This window comes from Poeciliopsis prolifica, unplaced genomic scaffold, assembly GCF_027474105.1.
Source record: "Poeciliopsis prolifica strain line A6 unplaced genomic scaffold, Auburn_PproV2 SCAFFOLD108, whole genome shotgun sequence".
NCBI lineage: Eukaryota > Metazoa > Chordata > Actinopteri > Cyprinodontiformes > Poeciliidae > Poeciliopsis > Poeciliopsis prolifica.
In genome coordinates this window covers 740,001-751,012 of record NW_026562483.1, presented here as the reverse complement: position 1 = coordinate 751,012, position 11,012 = coordinate 740,001, and the positions used below count along the sequence as shown (strand labels likewise).

Below are 11,012 nucleotides of genomic sequence, written 5' to 3'. Positions count from 1 at the left end.
ATTAGAAATAAAATGAATTCATAAATGATGCTTCATTTCCAGTTTTGCATGGAGAGAAAATGAATGCAGGCAGAAAAACAATTAATCAAATTATATCAAGCAAATTTTCTACTCTCAAATGTTTATCTTCAATTTTGGAAATAAAACTTTAATTATCCACATTTAACTCATCAAATATCGTATTCCTTTTGGTTTTGAACTGAAAGATTTGGCCAATTGGTCTCAGTTTTACGTGGTTTTACATTGGTCTTCAAACGCATCATTGACAGGTCTGGATTAATTGATCTGTCGTCATGGTGACAAACTGACATCCGCCAAGCAGAACACAGAAGAAGAAATTTTCCTTTAAGACTTTTTATTTGAGCTGGAGACAATCCATCAGCTGAACATTAAGGTTGATGTGACCAGCTTCCTGTTTTCACAATAAAAGCCCAAACTTTAAATAAAACAAAATAAACTGATCCGACGGTGCCAGAACCGGGCCAATTGGATTCATAAACCAAGAATGTAACAAATGACAACAGAGAGTGAGAGTCATGTGACCGTCGTCCACGCCAGCTGATGGCCCACTGCATCATGGGAATCAGTATGGAGGCAGAGACATCCGGCGCAGCCCGGCAGATCCGCTTTAAGGCCGCGCCTTCATGAACGCCAACAGCTGAATTTCCCACTGAGCCTGAATGCAGCACGGCTGGGAGACAGGTCAGAGGTCAGATGATTCAGGAGAAGGTGGCGCAGCTCTAAGCGGAGGCGAAGGCGACGCGGTCGGCCTGGTTCATCTTCAGGTGCGTGTCGAGGATCCGGAACATTTCCTGAATGTTTGGAACGTAACCCGACTGCAGCTTGGACCAGACGGGAACGTCTGGGAAGACAAACAGCGTTACACCAGGAAGCTGCATGGTTCTGCACCAATCAGGACTCACCGTTCAGCGTGACCTCGAAGGCTCCCGTAGACAGGAAGTGAGTCTCCATCATGTTACTGATGAAGAAGGCCATCAGACACGAGAAGATCTGGAAACAGGAAACGCCAACGTCAGCATCTGTTGCTACGGCAACAGCACAGCAAGTCTGGTACCTTGTTGTTCTGAGTCCAGGTCCAAACCGCAGGCGTGTCGGTACCGAGGAGCGGGAAAGGGTTCTGACCGCTGATGATGAGGAGGATGGAGACAAGCTTCAGATACGAGACCAGGTTACCGATGAACCTGAGGAAGAGGACGAGATCAGGATGAAGGTCCCAGAACCGGAACCAGAACCGCAGCCAGAACTGGAGCTTCAATCTCACCTGTTGAGCGGGGTGGGAGGGTAGTTCTCCCCCTGGATGCGGATGTCTGGATACACCTGGCTGATGGCCTGGGAGTATTCCTGGAAGACTTTACTGTAGCCTCAGGAGATGCTGGACACACACACACACACACACACACACACACACACACACACACACACACACACACACACACACACACACACGCACACACACACACACACACACACGCACACACACACACACACGCACACATACACACACACACACACACACACACAGGTGACACACACACACACACAGGTGACACACACACACACAGGTGACACACACACACACACACACACGCACACACACACACACACACACACAGGTGACACACACACACACACAGGTGACACACAGATTATAATCTGCTTCAGGTCTGAACAGGAAGGTGCTGGAACATACAGAGAATATGTGAAACTGATTCTGTTTTCTTCATAGATTAATTCATGAATTTATGTGTTGGACACATTTGCTCTTTCCTGGAGACTAAATACTTGTTTTGAGTTCAGATCAAAAACCCATTCATATTCATAAAGTTCTTATTTCAATGATGTTCACAAAAAACCCCATAGAACTGCAGCGGTCCAGTGTGTTCCTGGGGGGAACAGAGCTTGACCTTGTGCAGGAGTTCAAGTACCTCAGAGTCACACTGGATCCAACACTGTCCTTTAAAAAACACATTAAACTCACAGCAAATAAAATCTAATTTCATCTGAATAACTTCAAACAAATCAGACCATCAATGACAATTAACTCAGCTAAAATGTTCCTGCACTCAATGGTATTTTCACACATAGATTACTGCATCACTCACTGGAGATACATGATTAAAACCTATAGAAATGTTATTCAAAAAATCGATAAAAAATTCTTGATCAAAAGCCTCTGTCTTATCATCAGTGTCATATTTTGGAAAAATATAACATGCTTAACTTTGAAAACTTTATTAATTTTAAAAACAGTTGCCTTATCTACAAAGTCCTTCATGGACTCGCTCCACCTCCACTTGCTATCTACTCTACACAAAGAGCCGAGCGAGGTCTGGGCACCAGGGCGTCTTCCAGAGGAGACTTGGAGATCCCTGACAGGAAAACAACATTTGGGCAAACGGTTCTGTCAGTCAGAGGGAGTCACTTCTGGAACAGAGAGTCTTCCACCTATAGCGCTTTTAAAAAACACCTGAAACTGTTTATTAAAACTTCCCAGACAGGTCATCATTTTAACTAACTTTTTAATGCATCTTTTGTGAATGTTTGTTAAATGTTTGTTAATTCTTGACTGTATGTTTATAATGTCTTTTTGTTGTTTGGGTCTCTTTGTCTAGGACTACAGATGGAAATGAGCAATTATGCTATAATCTGGCTCATTTACAGTCTATACAGTAGTGTTGATTGTTCATTAATGTGCACTGTCCTTAATAAAGACTAAAGATTATTCAAATGTAATTTTAAGCAAGGAATTTTAGAACTTAAAAAAAAATCACAAATAGAAACATGAAACAGAATATAAATCCTTCGAAGAGTCTAAACTTCTAGTTTCACATGACAGCCATGATCATCTCCAAGGAAATCTTAAGATTCCTTTAGTTATATGTGTGGCTTAAGCCTGTAAACTTTACTTTTCCATGTATGTATATGCCACGTGAATTTGTATAATTGTTAAGTAATTAATAAAAAAAAAAAAGATTCCTTTAGCGTGACGTCATCGCGCTAGTTGCTAGCCTGCATGCTAACTGACCAGTAGCGGAACTGGAGCACTGGGCCGGAGTACAGCGCCGCTTTTGGGGGTTTCCCGCTCTCCGGTTCGGTTTCTGGAAAGGCGCCGGTTTGACACATAAACATCCCGTAAGGTGAGGGCTGTGAAGAGCAGCAGAGCCGCGAGCAGACCGCCCGAACCGAACTCCGCCATGACTGCCGTCCTCCTCAGGGGCACTTCCGCCGCAGACTTTCACAATAAGAGGTGAAGGCAATTGGCTTTATCCAGAGATGAAATATTAATTCTGAGTAAATAAGCCATTCAGTTTTTCTGTTCCCAGCATTTTTCCACTTACATCCATTCATGAGGTTTAATTCCTTCTAATGCCTTCACGTGCTGTCTCATCTTAGCCACTGCATGCTTTTATTGTGAATAGAAAAGGTTGTTTCCGGTGAACTGCCGTCAAAACAGCTAACTAGTATTTTAACTGTATTTTTGTTTAAGTTATTTTTGTAGTTTTTTTGTTTTTTTTTAATCTCGATTTTATTTTTTCTTGTTGTTTTTGTTTTTCCAGCATGGTCTACGTCATACCTCCGCGCCGCATTGGTCAGTGACGTCATGTTTGAGTGACGCTCGGTCAGTTATGGGCTGCTGTGAGACAGACTGCTGATGAAGGTGAGGAAGAGGAGTTTTCTTAGCTTTAAAGTCACGTGGTCACCATGCTCACCGTGGGGGTGCTGGTGAGGTGCAAGTCCTGCAGCCACGAGCACGTGACTTTCTGAGCAGGTGGGCTTCTCCTGTCCTTCCCTTCACCTGTCCAGCAGAGTCTCGCGTGAGGCCGGCGTCTGGGCTGGGAGGAGCCAGCGGCGCAGGTGGATGGTACGGCAGCCTGTCAGAATCCGCTCCAGTTCACCTGTGTGAGAACTTCCTGGTCAGCGCGCACCAAGTGAGCGGGTTGCCATGGTGGCTGAGCATCGCTATGGCAACAGCGTCCATCAGGACCTGCGTCACCCTGCCGCTGGCCGCCTACCAGCTGATCATCATTGCCAAGGTAGGTGGAGTTCAGCTTCATGAGCGAGACAGGGACCAGCTGTGGACTGATGTTGACCTCAGGTCACATGCTTCCTGGTAACCATGGCAACCTGCATGTGCTGCAGGTGGAGGCGCAGGTGGAGATCTCTGAGCTGGCGAAGAGACTTCGATACGAGGTTTCAGTCCGAGGGAGAGAACGAGGGTGGACGGACAAGCAGAGCAGAGGATCGACACCAACCACCTGGTACCAGGTCTGGGTTCTGGTTCTGATCGGGTTCTTCTGGCACAGTCTGCAACCGGGTCGAATCAGGTGGTTCTGGTTCCTCCTCAGTTCCAGGTGTCTTCCTGCTCATCCATCAACGCTTTTCTTTCTCCCCATCTCAATGTATTGCATTAAAAATGGTTGATGGAAATGACAACCTGAAATTACCTGATCAGTTTGCAAAAGTGTTTCTGTGCTCGCTTGAGGCATAAGAGTTAACACGTTAAAGCCGAGATGGAAACAGGTTTGCTGAACAAGTTTCTAACGTAGCAAACGCTGCCGTCTACTGGTGGGTGTGAGCCGTACCAGAGGCACCAAACTCGAGAAGAATCTCCCTGCAGCACACAGGAAGGGGCGGGACGGACCGGTCAGTCTCATGCCTTATATGATTTAGAAATGTAATTATATTAGTTGTGTTGCTACCCCACGCCACTGGAGGCAGTATCAGGCCCCAAAGGTGGAAATATCACAGATTTCAAAGGAAAATAAAAACAATAACCGCGGATAATAAAGAAAATAGCGCCCCCTTCACTTTCAGAGTGCAATGGTCCCATTTCCATATCAGGCATGAGACTGACAGCGGTCCGTCGCCCGTCCTGCTTCCTGCAGCCAAGCGTAGCGTCAGCAGCATCTGATGACTTTGCATAACCTAGTTGATTCCAAACCATCTGGATCAGGGGAGCTCAAACTTTTTGAGACTAAGATCTACTTTTTCTCTCACCAGCCGGCTGAGATCTACCTCATGACATGAAGACATAGAAATTATAAATGAAACCCTATTGACTCATTTTCTATGCAAATATCCATCAGTTTTATCAGAAATGATAAGTGATAGAAATGATAATGCAGTTTCTTCCTCAGTGAGATTCTGACTCTGGAAGCAGGTTACTGGTTTCAGTAGGTTACTGGTTTCAGTAGGTTACTGGTTTCAGTAGGTTACTGGTTTCAACAGGTTACTGGTTTCAGTAGGGTTACTGGTTTCAACAGGTTACTGGTTTCAGTAGGTTACTGGTTTCAACAGGTTACTGGTTTCAGTAGGTTACTGGTTTCAACAGGTTACTGGTTTCAGCAGGTTACTGGTTTCAGCAGGTTACTGGTTTCAGTAGGTTACTGGTTTCAGCAGGTTACTGGTTTCAGCAGGTTACTGGTTTCAGTAGGTTACTGGTTTCAGCAGGTTACTGGTTTCAGTAGGTTACTGGTTTCAGTAGGTTACTGGTTTCAGCAGGTTACTGGTTTCAGTAGGTTACTGGTTTCAGTAGGTTACTGGTTTCAGCAGGTTACTGGTTTCAGTAGGTTACTGGTTTCAGCAGGTTACTGGTTTCAGTAGGTTACTGGTTTCAGTAGGTTACTGGTTTCAGCAGGTTACTGGTTTCAGTAGGTTACTGGTTTCAGCAGGTTACTGGTTTCAGCAGGTTACTGGTTTCAGTAGGTTACTGGTTTCAGCAGGTTACTGGTTTCAGCAGGTTACTGGTTTCAGTAGGTTACTGGTTTCAGCAGGTTACTGGTTTCAGTAGGTTACTGGTTTCAGTAGGTTACTGGTTTCAACAGGTTACTGGTTTCAGCAGGTTACTGGTTTCAGTAGGTTACTGGTTTCAGCAGGTTACTGGTTTCAGTAGGTTACTGGTTTCAGTAGGTTACTGGTTTCAGCAGGTTACTGGTTTCAGCAGGTTACTGGTTTCAGTAGGTTACTGGTTTCAGCAGGTTACTGGTTTCAGTAGGTTACTGGTTTCAGCAGGTTACTGGTTTCAGCAGGTTACTGGTTTCAGTAGGTTACTGGTTTCAACAGGTTACTGGTTTCAGCAGGTTACTGGTTTCAGCAGGTTACTGGTTTCAGTAGGTTACTGGTTTCAACAGGTTACTGGTTCCAGCAGGTTACTGGTTTTAACAGGTTACTGGTTTCAGCAGGTTACTGGTTTCAGTAGGTTACTGGTTTCAGCAGGTTACTGGTTTCAGCAGGTTACTGGTTTCAGTAGGTTACTGGTTCCAGCAGGTTACTGGTTTTAACAGGTTACTGGTTTCAGCAGGTTACTGGTTTCAGTAGGTTACTGGTTTCTCAGTCAGAAGCTGGTTGTAAACCTGAGGCCAGCAGCTGTCAGTCAGTTATGGTGGATCTGAAATTTGGTTTGATGACGTCAATATGAGAAACTGCAGACTGATGGGAGGAAGCAAAGAGCTCTGCAGAGAGAAAAGCAAATCTGCTGAATTTGGGATATAATTAATGTAATTTGACACAATTATTGTGGTAGAAGCCATTTGTTTGTTAAAACTTAATCAAATATATTTGTCCTATTTGATGTTGGTTGTGACGTTTACTGCAAACGAACGAGGTCATCAGTCCAAGTCTGTCGTTTATTGAATGTTCAGAAACTCCAGCGGCTGTGATGAACCACAGCGAAGGAAGACAAAGTAGAATAACCTGAACAGGTGATCAACTCAGAACCACTCGCACCTTTTTACTCTTTTTCTCTCTTTATTGTTAAGCACACCCGTTGCCGTGGCAACCGCCTGCGCCCCGCAAGCCGAGCAAAGATTATGTTAAAAATGTTCAGTCCGTTACGATATCAGGTTTCAGGCTTTATTATTATTTAATGAAGCTACAAACGTTTTGGATCTTAGTGAATATTTTGAAAAGTCTGTCAGAAGAGGAAGTGCTGCTCTCAGCGTCCTGCAGAGATCCACTCAAAACCTGATGCAGATCGACCGGCAGATCGCGATCGACGTATTGAGCACCCTTGATTTAGACAGAATCACTTCCTTTTGTTTTTTTGTTGCAACTTTTTAAAAATTTCCTCAAAATTGGAATGAAGGTTAGATAGAAACATGGAGTTCTCACACACTCTTTCTTCTCACGTTTCAGATTGTAAAAGTTATTTCTGGAAGAATGGAACCTAAATGAAGAAGTTTAAAGGACCAGTTTGTTTTCCTTTTTATAGCCCAATCCAGTAACTATGTTTCCTTCAGTTGTTATAACATGTTATATACATCAATTATGGCTCAATATTAATAGAAATGTGCCCTTCTGATTTAACTTCTTAAAATTGGGTCTCTGTGTCTTTAACTCCTGCTCTGAAGCTCCGCCTTCAGGAAGTCGTCCCAACATGGCTCCTCTTTAACCCTTTAATGTTTTTACTCAGAGCTACAGCTCCTATAATGAGCTCAGCAGCTGATTGCTAATTGCTGGTGGCTAGTCTGAAGGAGCTGATTGGGGGAGGAGCTGTCCCTTGAAGGCGGGCTACGTCCACCCAGGCAGTTAGCAGCTGAATGGTTGCCATGGATATTAAAGGACTTCTCAAACATGAAAGAATCGGGGTTGGACCGAGTCCCGAAAGGAACCGGAGTTCTGTTTCTGGGCTCTGAAAGGTTCTGATTCTGTTCACAGGGTCCAGTTTCAGAAGAACCTGCGGCGTCTGGTTTCGCAGCTCTACGTCCGGGACAACTGCCACCCGTTCAAAGCCAGCCTGCTGGTCTGGGTCCAGCTGCCGCTCTGGGTCGGCCTGTCTCTGGCGCTGCGGAACCTCAGCCTGGACCGGCCAGGTAGGTGCTGGGTTCTGGTTCTGGTTGGGTCCTGGTTCTGGTTCTGGTCTGATCTCGTGTGTTCCTGTGCAGCGCTGCATGACGAGCTGGCAGCAGGAGGCGCTCTGTGGTTCCCGGACCTCACGGTACCGGACTCCACCTGGGTCCTGCCGGTCTGCCTGGGCCTCACCAACCTGCTCATCCTGGAGGTCGGTCTGGGGGCGGAGCCACGCCAGCTGGACAGTGATGTCATCGCGCTGATGTCATCTCTCTCTTCTTCTTCAGGTGTTTTCTCTGCAGAGTCGGAGCGTCGCGTTTCCAGCGGCTGGTTCTGAACGGGTTCAGAGGGTTCTCGGTTCTGATGATCCCCATCGCTGCCTCTGTCCCGTCGGTGAGCTAAACGAGTCAAATTAGATCTGGATCAGAACCGGGTCCCAGGTGTTTTATTTTGAAGAGACTAATGTCCTGTTTCCTCCTCACAGTCCATGGCTCTGTACTGGTTCTGCTCCAGTCTGGTCGGGTTCAGTCACAACCTCCTACTGCGCTCACCAGCCGTCCGCAGAACCGTTGGGCTGCCGGCGCCGCGGTCTGAAACGCCGTACCAGGACCTCCTGTCAGCCTTCATCAGCAAGTACTGGAGGTAGAGCCACCTGGCCGGGTTCTACTGGTACCACCCTGGCTCTATCGGTGGTTCTGCTTGGTTCTACAGTGAAACCGGTCCAGAGAACATGGCTGCAGCTTCCTCATCCGTCTTGGTTCTGGTAGAACCGGGCTTCATGTGGGACTCTTTGAATGTAGTGGTGATAATAAAGTTCTGTGGTTCTGATCGTTCATCTGGTGAACGTCAGGTTCTGGTTAGTCGTCTGGATGGGTTTGGGTTCTGGCTGGTGCTGACCAGAACCGGGTTTGTTTTGGGTTCTGGAGGTGAAAATGTTCTGGGAATCTTGATGAAATAATAACAGGAAGGAAAAACTCCCAGCTTGGACTGGGAGGCTTCCTGGTTCCCAGACTGGGAGTCTGGGTCAAACTGGGATCTGAATGTGAGGAATGTGGAGGCAGAAGTTCCGGTAAGGACCGGCCGGTACCGATCCAATCAATAATCAGATACCTTTCAGCTCATTTGGATCAGAAAGTTCTAGCCGGTCTGGGTTCGGTTCAACCGGTCTGGGTTCGGTTCGGGCTGTGGGCGGGGCCAGCAGCCCCTCCTCTCTCTCAGTCCAGATCAGATCTCGGAGTGCCATGACGTCCCGCCGCCTCTCCCTGCTTCTGCTGCCGCTGCTGGTTCCGGTTCTGCGGGCCGGGCCGGGCTGCGCTCCGTGTGACCCTGCGGGATGCGCTCCTCTCCCGGCTGCGGGATGCCCCGCCGGCTCGCTGCGGGACTCCTGCGGTTGCTGCGCGTGCGCCGCGTCGGAGGGCGAGGCGTGCGGCGGCAGCGCGCCGCTGCGGCTTCGGGTTGGAGTGCGTCAGGAGCGGCGACGACAAGCGGAGCAAAACCGGCGTGTGCGCGTGCAAGACCAACTACCAGGTGTGCGGATCCGACGGAACCACGTACAGGAGCGGCTGCGCCCTGAGGAGCGCCAGCATGGCGGCGGCGCGGGGCGGCAGGGAGCCAATCAGCGTCCAGAACAAAGGCCGCTGCGCCGCAGGTGAGACGAACCTCAGGTGTCACATCCGTGTTCTGGTACCTCAAAGATTAAAATGAAAACATAACAGAAGATACAAAAAAATTTTTCAGCAGCAAAAAACATTTGAATGAACGTTTTTCTATAAGAAACTTATTAAGTCAAGAAATTGTTCAATTATCAGAATATCAATGAAACCTTCAGGCACCTGTTATGATTATTATTGAACTGTTTTATTATTGAACAGCTCAAGTTGTTCATCCAGATGTTTCTGCAGGTTTTCTCACCTGTCCGTTCCAGCTCCGGTCCGGTTCTGTTCGGGTTCTGTTGGGGTTCGGTTCTGGACCTTAAACAGAAATATGTGTTAAGAGCAGTTTTGAGTTTTGGCAAACACCAAAAATGTGTTTTAATAAATGACCAGTTCTGCAGATCAAACATGTTTTATTGTCAAGAAGAAATGATTGAGAAATCAAACTGAAAGTTTTGTTCAGTGATATAATCTCTGCTGGTCATAAAATTCCTCATAAACATTGATTTATTGAAATGGCTCCAATATAATTTATATTTAAATGATAACTTAAGTTGCTTTATTTTTAAGCCTTTTTTAGTTTGTCATGTCCTGAGTGATGGAGAAACAACAGATGGAAATGAATATCTGGGCGTTTTATAACTTAAACATAGAACTTAAAGCACCAGGGTTCAAACAGAAAATGTTCCGATTTTATTTAGTGCTTTTAAAGGCTCTATGTTGAAAACAGTGAGAAATAAAGACATAACTTCAGATTCTTCTATCTGTTCTGGGCTCCATTTGATCCTCCATCCACTGTCTTATAATTCTCTAAAACTTATTAATGAGACGTTTGCTGCCTTCCATAAAAAAGCTCAAGTCTATGAATCAGTGTTGCTAATGAGGCAGCTCAGGATGGTTCAGTCAAAGTAATAAAATGACCAGCAGTCTGATCTTTATTGTAAACGAGTTTCTTCTATTTGAGCAGTGAAAGGAAATAAAATGTTTACTTGTCTTTTGCTTAAAGTATTTACTTACTGGAGGGTTTTATGTTTGTGCTGCAGAGTGGCAGCGAACAGCTAGCGGCTAACAGCTAGCGGCTAACAGCTTGCGGCTAACAGCTAGCGTCTCACGCTAACGGAGCCGGTTCCGTTCAGCTGCTGTTGCTCCGCCTGCCCTTTGGACTGAACCATTGTTCTAACAATGGGGGACCTAAAAATTAATTTGTATTTTTTTCTGAGATCCCTGTTGGTCCTGACCCAGTCTCTGTTGGTTCTGACCCGGTCCCTGTGGGTCCTGACCCGGTCTCTGTTGGTCCTGACCCGGTCCCTGTTTGTCCTGACCCGGTCTCTGTTGGTTCTGACCCGATCTCTGTTGGTCCTGACCCGTTCGCTGTTGGTCCTGACCCGGTCTCTGTTGGTTCTGACCCGGTCCCTGTTGGTCCTGACCTGGTCTCTGTTGGTTCTGACCCGATCTCTGTTGGTCCTGACCCGGTCCCTGTTGGTCCTGACCCGGTCGCTGTTGGTTCTGACCCTATCCCTGTTTGTCCTGACCCGGTCTCTGTTGGTTCTG

At 46.5% G+C, this 11,012-nt stretch overlaps 1 protein-coding gene and 2 pseudogenes across 1 annotated transcript; 2 read left to right on the top strand and 1 right to left on the bottom strand.

The window, feature by feature from the left end:
- Positions 1-338: 338 nt before the first annotated feature.
- Positions 339-3,228, bottom strand: LOC129354333 (selenoprotein T2-like). The gene is given in 6 exon segments (XM_055023836.1): positions 339-862; positions 924-1,011; positions 1,076-1,202; positions 1,283-1,393; positions 3,047-3,118; positions 3,120-3,228. Coding segments are annotated over 6 exon segments (618 nt in total). The 5' UTR covers positions 3,218-3,228; the 3' UTR covers positions 339-740.
- Positions 3,229-3,624: 396 nt separating this feature from the next.
- On the top strand, positions 3,625-8,641 carry LOC129354355 (cytochrome c oxidase assembly protein COX18, mitochondrial-like; annotated as a pseudogene).
- The window catches only part of LOC129354337 (insulin-like growth factor-binding protein 7), a 6,773-nt pseudogene continuing 4,300 nt past the window's right edge, over positions 8,540-11,012 (top strand).